We start from the raw sequence: 16044 nt of genomic DNA, 5'->3' as shown, positions 1-16044 counted from the left end.
ATTTAATTTTGGGAGTAGAGATTCTAGAAATATGTCTGTTAGATCAACCTTGTTACTTTTATTAATCAGATACTCTAAATCTTCTTAAACTTTTTCTCTGCTGTCTTAGGGGAAGAGCCTTCAATATTACACCAATAAGCATGATATTTATATAGATTTTTTTGGTACATGTCCTTCATCAAGTTGAGGAAACTTTCTTCTATGACTAGTTTTCTAGAAGTTTTCTCCATGAATGGATGTCATATTTTGTCAAATGCTCTTCTTACATCTATTGAAAATGATCGTATGATTGTCTTCTTATTCTTTGTTAGTGTGGTGAAGTACGTTGTTATGCCAGCATCCTGCTGGCATAAACCCTAGTTGGTTATGGGTATTATCTTTTTTTACACATTGATGGAACTGATTTGCCAGTTTTTTTATTAAGGATTTTTACGTCTCTTTTCTTGAGGAATACTGGTTTGGTATCATTATAGTAGCCTTATAAAATGAGTTGGGAAGTGTTTCCTCCTCTATTTGCTGGAAGAATTTGCTTAGAAGTTGTATGATTTCTTCCTTAAATATTTGTTAAAATTGGTGAAGCCATCTGGACTGGGAAATTCTTTGGGGTAAGGCTTGTGTTTTGTTTTGCAAATCAAGGAAAAGTATGTATTTTTAGATGATCAGATATGTAATTTTTATATTTGCATTACTGCATTCATCACATTGTGTATATTGTTGAGTTGGTTACTTTAGCTTATTGGATTATGATTTATATTTCTGAACACATCTGGGAATTTTTCATCTATTCTTGAAATATTCAAATATTTTTCCACTACCACTGTCTCCTCCCAAGAGTTCAATTACATGTATGTTAGACCACTTGATATTGAAATTGTCCCACAGGTTCCTAAGGTAGTATTCACTTTTTCAGCCTTTCATTTTAGCTCTTGAAATTCCATTTGGCACTTTTCAGTAGCTTCCATTTATATCATTATGTTTACATTTTCTTTAAATCCTTCAACATGCTTACAATAGCAGTTTTAAAGTCCTCATCTGCTAATTGCATTATCTGTCATTTCCAAGTCTATTTTCAGTAGTCTATTACTACTGTTTCCTTTGGTTAGAACTCATGGGTTATTTAGTAATATGCTTATTTTCTAAACATTTGAGGATTTTTCTGGGTGTCTTACAACAGTAAGGATTTTCTGGGTGTCTTACAATTTCTAATTTAATACTTTTTTTAATCATAGAACATACTTTGTATGATTTCATCCTTTTAAACTTAATAGCTCAAGATGTCCATTTCAGTGACTGTTCCACGTGTATTTAAGAAGCATGTGTTTCCTCCTGTTGTTAGATGTAGTGTTGTATACATGTCATTTGGGTCATGTTGGATGATAATACTGTTCAAATCTTCCATATCCTTGTTGATTTTTTTGTCTACTTGTTCTATCAATATTTTAAGAGCAGGAGATCAAAGTATTTGTGATTATGGATTTATTTATGTTCCTCTTTATTCTCTCAGATTTGCTTTATGTATTTAGGAGTTTTATTAAAAGTATCTATACATTTAGAATTGTTATTCTTGAATAATTGTCCCTTTTATGATTATGAACTGCCTCTCTTTATATCTGGTCTTATTTTTTATCTTGAATTCTTCTTTAATTAATATTAATATAACTACACCAGCTTTTTTTACTTAGCATTTGCACAATATATATTTTTCTTTTTTTCCCCAAATTTTTGTGTCTTTGTGTTTAAAAGCTATTTCTTATTAATAACACATAGTTAGGACTTTGCCTTCTCATTGGGGAGTGTGATAGGAAGAATAATGACCCCCCAAAGATGTCTACCTTCTAGTACCTAGAGCCTGTGCATGTTTTCTCTCACATGGCAAAAGGAACTTTGTAGGTGTGATTAAGTTAAGGATATGTGATGGGGAGATTATCCTTTGTTATCCAGGTGGGTTCAGTGTAATCTCAAGGTCCTTATGAGGGAAGGGGGAAGGCAGGAGAGACAGAAAAGAAGATATGATAAGAGTAGCAGAAGTCAGGGTGATGTGAGGCCATGAGCCAAGGAATGGGGGTAGCCTCTAGCTAGAACTGGAAAAGGTAAGGAAATAGAGTCTTCTCTAGAACCCCCGGAAAGGTACAGCCCTGCCACCAACATGATTGTAGTCAAATAAGACCTGTTTGAGACTTCCGACCTTTAGAATGGTAAGAGAAGACACTTATATTGCTTTAAGCCACTAAGTTTCTGGTAATTTCATACCATAGCAATAGGAACTAATACAAGGGCTAAGTTGGTTTATATTTGATGTGATTTCTGATGCGACTATTTAAATCAGCCATCTTGAAGTTTGATTTCTGTTTGTTCCATCTGTTCTTTGTTCCTCTTTGCTTCTTTCTTGCAGGTTTGTTTTTGGTGGGGGAGAGTGGGGATGAGTCAATATATTTAGAATTCCATGATCTCCTCTATTGACTATTTGTGCTTTTGGGGTTACTTTTTTAGGGTTGCTGTAGAAATTATTTTTCAAAAACATAATCTATGTTCAAAGATAACCCATTACTTAAGGAATTATTTAAGAATTTTATAAAAGCATCCTGCTTGGAATTTTTCTGAGCTTCTCAGATTTGTTGTCTCAGACTTAGTTGTCTTCAATCAACCCCAGAGAATTCTTGGCCATATATTTTAATTCTTTTACCCCACTTTTCTCTTCTACTGGGACTCCAATTAAATGTATGCTTTGGATATTTGATATTATTCTGTTGATCTTGGGGGCCCTGTTCCATTTTATTTTTCATTCTTTTGTCTCCTTATGTTTTAATTTAGATAATTTATAATGCCTTGTTTTCAAGTTCACTGATTCTTTGCTCCATCCAATATACTAATAAATCCATGAATTCATGCCATATCATGCTAGAAATGGATTTCTAGCATTTCCATTTGGTTCTGTTTTATAGTTTCCGGTGGTGTCAGTGAAACTGGTAGAATAAGGGCCTCTAAAAATCCTCTTTCATAAAAGCAATGAAAATACTGGCAAAAGTAGTCAGAATCTATTTTTTCAGAACTCTGAAAATTGACCAAAGGCTTGCATCAATCCAGGAACATTTGTTCAAGAAAAAAATGAATGAGTAAGAAAAGTGAGCTTTGTGGCATTTTAATTTATCATGTCCCATCCCTGTTTCCCCTGCAGCTCCACAGTAGCCTTGAAAACTGGTAGCCCACAGGCACAGTGCAGACCTGCAGCCTGCCAGCCACCAGAAGGGGCAGAAAAGGGTTGGACCTCCTTCAAAGCCCCATTCCCAGAGAAATGTCATTATTTTTCCTGTCTGGTGATTCCCTGAAAGAGACCCCACTTATAAGGCCGTCTTTATACAACCTGACTCAGAGGTTGCCCAATGCCAACAGCCTTTTCCCAGTGGACATTTGTCAAAAACAAGCAGAGGCAATTGTTGAATAGTATAGCTGCCTGGGGAGGTAGATAACAATTTGGGCAAACAATAGGGTAACCTGAAAGCTTAAAAAGAAAAGCTACGGAATGAGGTGGCCATAGAAGGCTTTGAAAAGCTCATATGCTATTCCTGGGATTTTAAAAGACCAAGACTATGTATGTGGCTTAGCACAAGATTTCAAAGGGATCCACACCTAAGAACTTCACAATCAAGCTGTCAAAAGGCAAAGTCAAAGAGAAGATTTTGGAAGTAGCAAGAGAGAAGTGACTCATCATCTACAAGGAATCCTCAGTAATATGAAAGACTGATTTCTCATCATGAACAATGGAGGCAAGATAGTTGTATCACTCTGTGGAAATTCTCTATATCTTCACACATGATATTTACCTTTTTCCACTAGGTTATTTAACATATTAATCATAGTTATTTAAAGTCCCTTTGTCTTAATTCCAGTCGGGGCCATTAATGTGTCTGGTTCCAGTATTTTATCTCTATATGGAGGGTCATTATTTTTGCATGCACTTGTGTGTGTGTGTGTGTGTGTGTGTGTGTGTGTGTGTGTATTTTTAAAGTTTTTATTTAATGCTCAACATTTTGTGTAAACAAAATAAAACAGTAGACATTATACTATATATTTATGTCCAGTGGAGGATTTCTTCTTTTCTGTAAGACCATTAGTATGGGGACTTGGGTTTCTTGTAAGTAGCAAGTCGTTAGGTTTTGTTTCCTTTCTTTTATCCAAATTGATAATCAGTTTTCTTTTAAGGGTGAGATTAATCAGTTCATATCTTATGTTAGTTAACAATTACTAAGTAACAAATTACAAAATGTAGTGACTTAAACATTTATTATCTTGTGGTTTCTATGGGTCAGGCATCTGGGCCTGGCTTAGCTGGGTGCCTCTGCCCTAAGGTCTTGTAGTCAAGGTATCTGCCAGGGCTGCTGTCTCGTTTGAAGGCTCCACTGCGGGAGGGTCTGCTTCCAAGCTCACTCACATGACTGTGGGCAGGAGTCAGTTCCTTGAGGGCTGATGGACTGAGGGCCTCCGGTCCTCACTGGCTGTTGGTCAGTGGCCACTCTCAGTGTCTTACTATGTAATTTTGGCCTTCTGAGACCTGTCTTCCCAGTGGTAGTGGAGGCAATTCATAAAGTGGAAGCTTGCCTCATCAGTGTGGACAAGGAAAAGAGTATGAGCAAGACAGAAATCACTGTCTTTTAAAACTAAATCTTGGAAGTGACATCCCATCACTTTGCCATATTCTATTTATTAGTAATGAGTCTCAAGTTCCAGCCCACACTCAAGAGGAGGAGATCCCACAGGGGCATGAGGCCTAGGAGGTGGAGATCATCAGGGGCCATCCTAGAGGTCCCCTTCATGTGCTTTTTGTGGTAACCAATTTACTTACACTTATTTCTATAGTTTTATTTGGTCTTTTCTGTTTACCATCCTCTCCCTCTCTCTCCCTTCCCCTTTTCCCACTCTCCCTCACTCACCCCTACCAGTGTCTTTCTCCCTCCCCTCGCCTACCTCCCGTCCTCTCACCTGCCTTCTACTCTGGCTTCCATCCTCCTTCCCCTCTCTTACCCGCTTTTCCTCTCCAGTCTTTCCCTTCTCATCTTCTGAAACAGCTGTTAGACACATTCTGGACCATCAGTCTGTCTTCCACAGTTTTTAGCTTTTATCAGACTTTTTATCTTTGGGTTTTTTTTTTTTTTTTTTTTTTTTTTTTTTTTTGAGACAGAGTCTTACTCTGCTGTCCAGGCTGGAGTGCAGTGGTGCGATCATAACTCACTGCAGCCTCAAACTCCAGGGAACAAAAGATCCTCCTGCCTCAGCCTCTCAAGTAGTGGGCATGTGTCACCATAGCCAACTTTTTATTTTTATTTTTTGTGGAAATGGAGTCTCGCTTTGTTGCCCATTCTGATCTCCAGCTCCTGGACTCAAGCAATCCTCCCGACTTTTTATCTTTGTCTTCCATTGGTACATTCTTGCTCAAATCTCCATACTTCATTTCAGTTTGATAATTTTTCCCTTGCTGTCCTCAGCTTAGAGTTTGTCTTATCCATTTAATTTTTTATTTAGTAGATTTTAAATGTATAATCTTTACCTATTTAGTGGTTAGCCTGTTTCAGGTTCATAATTTCTTTTTTGTAAATCAGAAGTTACTTCGTTTTATCTTTTTGAGCAACTTAAATATGCATATTTAAAATTATTTATCAATTGGAGGTTGTAATGCTGGCTGGATATCCGATGATGTTAAGGAATTCATGTTAAATTGTTTTTGATATGCAATACTACTATGGTTGTGTTTTAGAAATTAAAAGTCCTTATTTTTTAGAGCAACGTATTGAAGCTATGTAGATGAAGAGATCTGTAAGAAACTTGGGTGGAGAAGGTGGAGGGTAGAGATGAAAGAAAATCTCTTTAGTTTCTAATTGTTGAAGCTTACTGATGGCTATCTGGGGTTTTATTATATTCTTCTTTCTTGTGTTTAAATTTTTGCATAATAAAAAGTTTTTTGAAATCCTTTGTCATATTGTCCTATAAAATTAATGTCATCTGGAGTAAATTCATATTTCAGTTACTGCTTTTATTGGTAGCCTTTTCAGAAATTCTGTTTCTTCACATATTTGAGATTCAGTTTGTAGGTTCATTTGGAGTGGAAAGTTCAATATTTCTATTGTCACCTACACCTGCATCCCAGTGCGGGACCAGGTCTGATTTTGGCCTTCTGAGGCCTGTCTCCACAGTGGTCCTAGTGATATTGCAGAGCCAGGAACTGAGTGACTAGGTTCATTTGTCATCCAGGAGTGGGATATGTAGCTTCTGGGCTTTCTAGGTTTAAGCAAACTGAACACCCTGTCCCTCAGTGGAGGTCTTCAGAAGTTTTTTATATCAGCTTCTTATTTTAGGGAGATCCCTAGGCTTCAGGTCGCCAGCCTGGCTTCAGGGCCCCGCTTGTGCAGAATGTGGTTTATTCTGACCCTGCATGATAAAGAGGGTTCCTGACTGCCTCTGCCTGCTCCAGACTTGGAGCCAGCAGGCCTGTGGCTTCAGCCCCACCCACTGCTTTGCATTTCTGTTTGGTATTGGACACTTTAATCTTGTTTTTGAACCTGTCTGTGTCTTTTTGGTCACCTGTTCTATAATTTATCTGCCAATGCTATGTGTTCGGAGTAGGGTAGAGGCATCAAAGTGTGAACTCACTGGGTTGTCTTGACTGGAGGAGGTCCTTGACCAAATCATGCAGATTCCCTCAATTCTCTATGCAAAGACTGTCATCTGCTGAGTACACGTTCATAATGGTGATATTTTACCTTTATATTAGAGACAACATTCTTAATTCCAAAATTTTTCCCTGAACACTGTCTCGGAAATCTCCTTAGGGAAAATAGCAACCCGCTAACCCTACAAGTGAGTCTGTCTTATGGTCTCCCCAGCACATCTCTCTGAAATTATTTATCTGCACACACATTTGCATCTCCCACTGGGATCTAAGCTTCATGATAGCAGAGATTCTCTCTCTGGCTTCCCTGTTGTGCCCTCAGCCCTTTTACAATTCTGTCTGTCACACAGAGGTGTCCTTCATGGTGTTCTGGTAAGTGACACACTCAGGCACTGAAGCCACAGTTGTGCTGCATGCTGCGTGGCCTCTCATGAGTGCTAGGAAGCCACTATGAGACTGCAGGGCAACTGTGTGGAGTGGCGGGTGCTGCCCAATGTGCTCTTCCATACGTCACAGCCAGGTCATTGAGTGTCTGCTCTGGGCCAGGCACTGACACTCAGGCATTTGTGTCATACTCAGTTTCTACAGCCATTTGTCGTGTCACCTCTTGTCCATTGTCAGTCATTGGGATTGCATTCTAAATCTCAGATGGGCAGAGCTGGTGGGCAGTGCTTTGTAGCAGATGAATTAGAGGCGGTGAGCTTGCCACCCTAGTGGCTTACTTGTGACGAAGCCAAGGTGTTGGGGATATGGTGCACATCGCGGAGTTTTCATTCAAGTGGGAGGCACAGCCTCATCCCTCTCCAAACAGTTCATTTCATTCTTAACTGCTGAATTGTGCTGCATTGGACATGAATAGAAAAGTAGGCCTTGATGTCCTCAACGTTTCTTCCTGTTTGTGTGAACAGTCTGTAGCCTAAGGAGGTGCTGATGGCTAGGCATCTTCGCCCAACACTTTAGTCCTGTGTCCCATTCCTTGCATAGACATCCTGCTGGCACAGGCCCTGAAAGCTTCAGGATGAGCATTCTGGTAGCCTCGGCCCAGAGGAGGCATCACAGTGTCAGTGGGATGGTGGTGGACGTGTGGACTCACCTCCTTGTCTCTGCTGCTTCACTTAATTGTAGAGAATGGCAGCTGAAGAGCCGTGTGATGGTTTTGCCTTCAGATGTCATCTTCCTGCTTGGCTGGGACTGCTGGTCAAAAAATGGCAGGTCCAGAGCCCTCAGAGACTTTCCTTTACTGGCTGCTTAATTGCATCAGACGAGCTTCTCCTCTGACTGCACCAGGGATTGGTAACAGTTAAGTGCTGGACTGCTGAGAGGCCCAGCGCAGATTAGCCGTGCTTGCATTCCTGGGACACAGCTTCAGCAGCACACTTTGAAAAGCCCTGTGAGAAATTCCTGGCATTTAGTCCCACTGTTTGTATTTAGCTTTTCTGAAGTGTTGGCATTCCAGAGGCATTCCAGAAGCCTTCCTGGCATTTTTAGATCCTCTGCAGCTGCCTGGGGATCCAGGTTATTACTTCTCCCTTATACAGGTAAGGGGAAAACAGACAAGACAGCATCTTGCTCAGGCTTCCTAGAGGCCACTCAGTAATAGAGCTGGTGTTAGAACTTAACTCTCAGGGAGGGGTTCAGCCAGCCACCCAAGCCCACTGGCCTGGTGTGGCCCTTTCGCCTGAGTCTTTCTCCTGGTACTTTGCACTCAGAAGCACTGGTGAGTGGTCAGCTCTTATTACAAACTATCTTGCTGGTTGTTCTGCAAGGTTCTATGTCAGTAGGAGTAGCACTGCCAGGGAGATGGGCTTTCAAAAACTTGGGTTCATGTCTTACCCCATATTTTTGAGTGATTGAAACCCATGTGCTGATACCATAGTGTGGCTTAAAAGGAAAAAGCTCAGGACTTGGAAGTCATATGAACTTAGGTTCACAGTCTACCACTGGCTAGCTTATGCTCTTGGGGGTAGTGAGGATTAATTAAGTGCCATCAGGAACTTAGCGGAGAACCTGAGCACACACAGCCCTAGCACAGGGGTAGACAGCAAGCAGATGGTGTTATTCCTCCATACAGTCACAAAAGGCAGTCCTGAGCTCCCCAGGCCCCTGTGACTGTCTCCACCCTGACACTCAGTGTGGAGTTGTTCCACATTTGACCCGTGGAGGGTAGAAGCGGGCCCTGGGGCCTGGTCCTGGGAAGCCCCCGGAGACTTCGGGACGTGAGTATCCCAGTGATGGGACTTATATCCCTGCCCTGCCATGTGCTGGTGACCCTTTATGGAGGCCTGTTGAGACCCTGCCCACTTCTGTTGGGGTTTCCTTTAACCTTCTGTACAGCTATGCGTCCCTTCCAGCTTTACACATCATACCTGAGGAAGCTGGAGGTCAGGAACTTGTTCAAGGTTGCCTAGCTAGTTAAGGGTGGGCTGAGTTCAACCTGAGGTCTGCCAGGTTGCTTGCCCTGGTAAGCTGAGCCCTCAGCCTAACTGGACCTGGAGGGAGGGCCCTTGGCCCTGTGCTCCAACAGGGACTCAGCCATCCCCATCAGGCGGGTGAGGGAGCAGCACCCCTCCAGCTGACTCTGTGCCTGTCTTCCTGCAGGCATGGATCCCTGCTCCTTCCAGCTCAGAGTGTGAGGCTCTATTTGTGTGAACAGTCTCTAGCCTAAGGAGGTGCTGATGGCTAGGCATCTTCGCCCAACACTTTAGTCCTGTGTCCCATTCCTCACATAGACATCCTGCTGGCACAGGCCCTGAAAGCTTCAGGATGAGCATTCTGGTAGCCTCCACCCAGAGGAGGTGCTGGTTCCAAGCATAAGGATACCAAGGCCAACACATAGCTGTGTGGCTCATGGCGGCACACCCAGCGGCCAGACACACCTACATTGACCAAGGTTCAGACCCCAGCTACTCTGAATGGCTGTGAGCTTTCGGACAGCTACTTAGGCTCCCTGTTGTCATCTGGCTTCTCACCTGTAGTGGGGGATCATGATGATCCCACCTGCCCTTTAGAAGTATGGTAAGGATCAAAGGAAACAACTGTGGGAGCACTGTGAACAGGACTCCCATAATCAATAAATGTTATTGTTTGTCTGTGAAGCGGCTATAGTAATTACCCACCTTGAAGGATTGTTGTGAAAATTAAGCACAATATATGTGAATGATCTGGCGTTTCATAAGGTTTTCAGTTCATTATTGCTACTGTTCTCATTGTGAATGTGAGCAGAAATGTCCGTCGCCTTCTCCCTGCAGCACCATTCCAGCACCATCACTGCTGGCTAACGTGGGCTTTGTTCTCTTCCAAGCAGGCCAGGGAGCTGGAGAGCAGAGAGGCAGAGCTAAGACGCCGTGACACCTTCTACAAGGAGCAGCTGGGGCGTATTGAGAGGAAGGTAAGACTCCTGCTTGGCTGTATTCCTCGGGGCCAGGTCCTAAAGGCATCTGACCAGAACACATCACCATCATAGGGGGAGAGAGGAGTCCGCAGGCCCAGTGCCCATTCGCCCAAATGTCAGTCACTCCTTGGACATGCCCTCCTGCGTTCTGCAGCAGGCACCCAAATAGAGCCTTTCAACAAGTTGCATTCATGGAGATAATTGGTTTTTAATTGTCTCCCCACTGCCCCACCTTTTTTTTGTTGAATGTGGCTGGCTCTAGAGTAGTTCAATTTTAGAAAAAAATTCACTTTCACCACAGGGCGGTGCTGAGTCCCAGTATACCTTTTCCACTTTAGTTAAGCTGCATTTGGTAAAAATAATAATAACGTGATGTCTTGCTATACAAATACATTAAAGTTGTATTATTGATTTTCTCCTGGGAGTCGGGAAGATCAAAGTGCACTACGGCTGCACACTCGCTGCTTTTCTAAAGATAAGTCTTTGAAATGAATGAGATTTAAAAATATCATCATGCCTTTTTAAAAAAAAAAAAAAAAAAAAAACCCTACCACGACTCTTGAAAATTCATTTGGTAACTTGCTTATTTTTTGGTTTAATTTGTGGATCATGACAGATTTTTCAAAGAAATGGCTTAAAATGTGGGAGGGGATGGTTGGGAGGTTAAAAAAAAAATTGTTCCCCCTCATGCCTGAGACAGCATACCAAGCAACCTGAGCCATCAGCTTATTGCAGGCAAATCTTCGCAAATCATTTGTCACGGTTTGGAGCTTTGAAATTGACAGTTTGCTTGAGGGGCCTGATTTCCACAGGGGTTTCCTCCTGTGCCATGCCACAGTGGAGCCTGGCAGAAACGTGGGTTTCTGGATTTCCAGGCCATGGGGAAAAGAGGGAGGTTCTTCCATGCCCCATCAACACCTGCTTGTCCTCCTTTGCCAGTGTTTAGGGGCTGGCCGGAGTTGACATGCCATGAACACAGAGTGCTGATGGTGATATCCCACAGTCTGAGGAACGGCAGTACACCTCTGAGCCACTTTCCGAGTGGCCCTTAACAAGCGAATCTTTCACAGAGCAGCCTCATGCACAGGTTTGACTGTAGCTTATAATGACAAGGATTGTGATTTGAGATCCCAGAAAAGGGTAAAAAAAAATTCCACCAGCCATAGCTCTCATTATCACAGTTTCCTGTATGTTCATAGGCACAGGGTTTTTTTTTTTGTTTGTGTTTTTGTTTTTTTATTTGTGCAATTCTTTGGTCTCCTTTGTGCTCCTCATGTTTCCCTCCCTGGGCTTGGCTGCTAGAGGCATGTGTACATGTCTGTTTCGGGTGGAAGGAAAAGAGCCTCGCAGCATTTTTGTCTCTCTAAAATACGTTTTCCTCTTGTCATTCTCCTCTCTCATCTCTACCCTAGTTCTCTTCTTAGAAACCAAGTCTCTGCTTTGCTAAAGGAGAGGAAATTCTGGATGAGACTTCTTTCTCTTCATTAAATGAAGTCCAAACTCCTTACATATGCAGGTGTAGGCTTTTTAAAAATCGAGGTTTCCTAGATGATTGTGAAGAGTTATTAAATGCTTCCAGAAGGAGGTGCAAAAGCATGATCTCCTTTCTGACTCTTAAACACAGCATTTCGCTGGTGATAATAAAAAAAAGGAAAGCACCTCCAACATCTCAGGAAATGGAGATTGGTGCGGGAGATAGGAGGATTAAAGGGGAGCCAGAGGGAGAGGCAGAAAGGAGGCAGAAGAATGAGGCTTAATTGTATTAGTTTTGAAAAAGGTTTTCGATCTTCTCCGCGGATAATTTTATTCCTGTAATGGCTGGGAAGATGGAAAACACAGCATCTGACAATCTTTTTTTATTAGCTGTTGCTTTTACACGATTCCTCTTTCATTTGTTGAATACTCGCAGACCTTGACATTTCCAGCTTCTGTACACACGGCTCCAGGACTTTCCAATCATCACAGCCCTTTCCTTTTCCCCCCCATTTCCTTTAAGTTTAGAAATTGACAGTAAAAACCTGTTCAGGGGAAAGTTGGATAAGCTGCTGCATGATCCTTGACCACCCAAAACAGCTTAGAGTACAGTCCCGGGTGAGAGCAGGTTGAGATGGGGAGGCTGATGCCTGTGGCTGTTGGCCGAGTCGTGGTGTATCCAAGGGGCTGAGTGGAATCCTGCAGCCATCCACCTGTGGTAGCCGGTCAGCTTCCACCTTCTACCTGTTGAGACTGGCAGGTAAGGAAAGCCTGCACAAAATCCAGTCTCATTTTCAAGGAGGGAGAAACTTCTGGACCTTTTTGCCTGCAGTATTTATTTCCTAGATGATTATTCTTAAGCATGGAAATCCCATTTTGTAGGGCTCCTGTGCTTTATAATCTTTCTGAGTAATTGTTCTTCACAGCCACACTGCAAGATCTAAGTAAGCAATATTGTTTCCATTTCCCTATAGAAAGCAGTGAGCTGTTGACACAGACAGGGGCCTTGTGAGGGTCTCATGGCACGTGAAGAAGCACCCTGGACATTGAGTATGGTGTAACTGATGGCGTGTGGGCACCAGATCCCATGAGCCTTGGCTCCCACACAGCAATTCAGTCAGTGTGCCTCCTTTCAGCTCGGTTTCTCCATCTGTAAAATGGAGATGCTAATGCTTTCTGCCGGTAGTTAATGGGAGGATTAAGGAAAGTAACGCCTGTAAAAGTGTTTGTGTGTGCTAGGCACCTGGCAAGTGCTGGCTCCTTCCCTGGTGCACAGCAGTACTGGGGGCTCTGTTTCATGTCACAGTGCTTCAGGTTTGGATTAATGGATGAGCATGTGTGCATGCACACGTATATGCATGCTGAGATGGATTTTTATCATTAACAGTGGCCTGACCCCAACACCTGCTCTCTGGGATGGGCAAGCCTTCTCTGTGGGCTGCATCAGACTTTTCTCTGATGGTCTTGCAGTATCCAGCAGACTGGGGCCATGCACTCCCCAGGTGTTTCCGCACATCTGACAGTGTCATAGAACAAGGTCTTTGTCCGTTTCTGTGGGCATCTTTGCACGGGACCCCTATTAACTTCAATAGGGATGGCACCATGTTTGAGAGCTCAAACAAGAGCCCCAGAGCCGGCAAATGAGACATAGGGTTTTATTTGCAGAAAAGTTACATACAGGGACAGTCCAGTGGCAGTGGGATGGACAGGAGAACCGCAAGGCCCCATGGCTGGCTGAACAAGCGAACCACTACTCCCAAAGAGCATGTAGTTTCCATAGCATTTTCACTTAGCACTCTCCCTAACAGCTTCTACCTGGCAACCTTCATTTAAACCCAGGGGTGGCCAATCTTTTGGCTTCCTTAGGCCACCCTGGAAGAATTGTCTTGGACCACATAAAATACACTAACACTAATGATGGCTGATGAGCTAAAAAAAAAAAAAAAAAATCACAAAATCTCATAATGTTTTAAGAAAGTTTATGACTTTGTGTTTGGCCACGTTCAAAGCCTTTCTTGGCTGCATGCAACCTCTGGCCTGTGGGTTGGACAAGCTTGATTTAACCCAAAACAAAGGGCCTCAATGCCCTGTACAGCTGTGTTCCATAGATTTTCATTTCACAAGGGCGGGTGATTCAGATGTTCCTTATAGATAAGGAATGGATCTCCGGGTTGGCCATTCCCAGATTCCTTAGCTCAGAGCTCCAAACACACATTCAGGTGCATCTGCCATACTGGCATATGGACCAGGAACATGAGACCCTCGACTGCCTGTGCTGGCTTGAGTCATGGCTGCTGAACCCCTTGCCATCTTAGCTGTGCTCCCCCCGCACACCTGGCTCCAGAGCCTTTGCTCAGCTGCCACTTTGTAATTTTCTGCAGGAAGCAAAAGAACCAGGAGTGGGATTCACCCACACCATGCCTGGATTCAGCTATTATGGGGCTAAGGGGGGACTTGTGCCTCTTCAGAACCAGCACACTTTATTGTCTTCTAGTAGAAACCTCGGTGCTGGGTGGCTCTGAAGGAGACCCTGAGAGCCCATGGAGTTGACCACTTGTGGCTGGCCAAGGCCTTGTCTTCTGCAGTCAACCATGGAGCTGAGTAGGGTGGTAGGGATGAGTAGGCTTTGGGGTCCAGCAGACCTCAGTTTACTTCTGCCTCAGTCATGTAAGCAGCCTTGTGACCCTGAGCATGTCATTACATTCTGTAGCCTCAGTTTCCTTATCTTTGAAATGAGGATTTAGGACTAACCTGCCAGCTATTTTGGGGTGAGTGGTAGTTTGTGTAAAGCAACCATCAGAGTACCTGACCTCAGTATCCAGTCCTCTTTCATGTTATTTCTGTCCTCTTCCTCCTCTTTAATAAATGCCCAGCCTTCATTTACTCCACATCAATTTAAGTCTGCTAAATGCCAGGCACAGAGATGGCTCAGACAGCTGTGGCTCCTGCCTTATGATACCCATAGTCAGGTTTGGGAGGGAAGGGAGATGCTGAGGATTAGGATGCCATTTGGGAGGATGCCCATATGCAGGCTTCCTGTGACTAGAGAACCTCTCAGCTCTGTAAAATGCTTCATCTCACTTTATCCAAACTCAGCATCTATGAAGTGGAGAAGGTCTTTTTCAGGGTTAGCGTCAAAAACCAAGCCAGGAAGAAAGGGAGAAATGTATTCTTCCTGGACTTTATCTCCTTTCCCCAGGATTGAAGTCTTCCTCCCTGCACCTTTCAGATGCCTCCCTGCCCTGCCTCTGAGCAGTCAGCCCTTTCCCCCATTGTATTCCCTGCTGCCAATCAAGTTTTCTTAAGAAAAGACCATCTTCTGATCCCGATAGCCCTGCAGTTTTCTCACTGACACTGCTCAATAGACATGCCTATCCTGGGCACACTGGTCTCTGCCTTGAACCTTGATGTGTAGGGAAACACAAGCTACACAAGATGTTTGGTGGAGGAATTAAATATAGGATTTCCACTTCACAGGGTCAGCAAACGTGAAAAAAGCTCATCCTCAGTAAATATCAGGAAAATGCAAATTATAACCACAACATGATACTGTTACACACTTGGAAGAATGGCCAAAGTGGAAAAGACAGACAGGTCCAAGTGCTGACAAGGATGTGGTTTAACCTAAACTCCAAGACACCATTGGTGGGGTGTAAGTTGGCGTAGCCACTGTGGAATATCGATAGCCAGCATCTTTTAAAGCTGAACTTGGGTATGCCCCAGGACCCAGCATTCTGCACCCGGTGCAGATGTGCCCCCAGGTTCACCAGAAGAGATACTGTGGAATGTCCATGGTAGTGTCATTCATGATAGTCCTGAAAATCAGGAGAGAGGCAAGTGCCAGTGGTATTCATGATAGAGCACTGCTGGCATGAAAGTGAGATGTCCACAGCTGCAGGTGCTGCTGCTGGAACTCCAGACACACTGCTGAGCAAAGGAGCCGGCTAAGGAAGAGGACCTGCAAACTGTGTGATTCCATCTACAGAAGGGGTGAAAGCAGCACAGCACATCTATGGTGTTAGCAACTGGGATAACGGTTACCCTGTGGGGGTAGCAGTGACTAGCAGGGGTCATGTGGTGGGGAGGTAAGGCTTCCTTTCATGACGTTGGTGTTAGTTACAGGTGTGTTCAGTTGCTGAGAGTTCATCTGGCTGTGCTCTCAGGAAAGAGTCAGCATGTGAGGCTTCATAAAAAGTGGGCTACAGCTGAGGAAGGCAGCCCAGCAGGGGTGTCCCATGGCCTCTGCTGCCCCTTGCTGCCAGGCACCCTCCTCGCTGGCCTGCGAGGCTCTGCTCAGGGCCTGCTTTCCAAATCTTAGGGACCTTACAGGCCTTGAACATCCTCTTCCAGGCCCTCCCAGGCCCATCTGTGTGTTTGTCTCACCTCCTTGTGCGACTGGAGGACAGACCAGTAGGGAGAGGCTACTTGCCTTATGGAGAGACACAGCCGGAATGCAGCAGGCCCGCTGCAAGCCCACATCTGTCTGCACCTGGCCCGCTGGGCTCTTGCCTCCTCTGAG

General features: G+C 43.8%; 1 protein-coding gene across 5 annotated transcripts in view; it reads left to right on the top strand.

Moving 5' to 3' along the window:
* CHCHD6 (coiled-coil-helix-coiled-coil-helix domain containing 6) overlaps positions 1 to 16044 on the top strand; it is a 238033-nt gene that overhangs the window by 124948 nt on the left and 97041 nt on the right. For 3 of the 5 annotated variants that reach the window (XM_050781746.1, XM_050781744.1, XM_050781745.1), the window contains exon 5: positions 9963 to 10049. In XM_050781746.1, coding sequence (XP_050637703.1) covers positions 9963 to 10049 — 87 coding nt within the window. The remainder of the gene's footprint in view (positions 1 to 9962; positions 10050 to 16044) is intronic. The other 2 variants (XM_050781747.1, XM_050781743.1) reach the window with 1 other exon arrangement.

The sequence above is a fragment of the Macaca thibetana genome, chromosome 2, assembly GCF_024542745.1.
Source record: "Macaca thibetana thibetana isolate TM-01 chromosome 2, ASM2454274v1, whole genome shotgun sequence".
NCBI classification, from domain to species: Eukaryota; Metazoa; Chordata; class Mammalia; order Primates; family Cercopithecidae; genus Macaca; species Macaca thibetana.
This window is presented reverse-complemented; position numbering and strand designations above follow the sequence as displayed.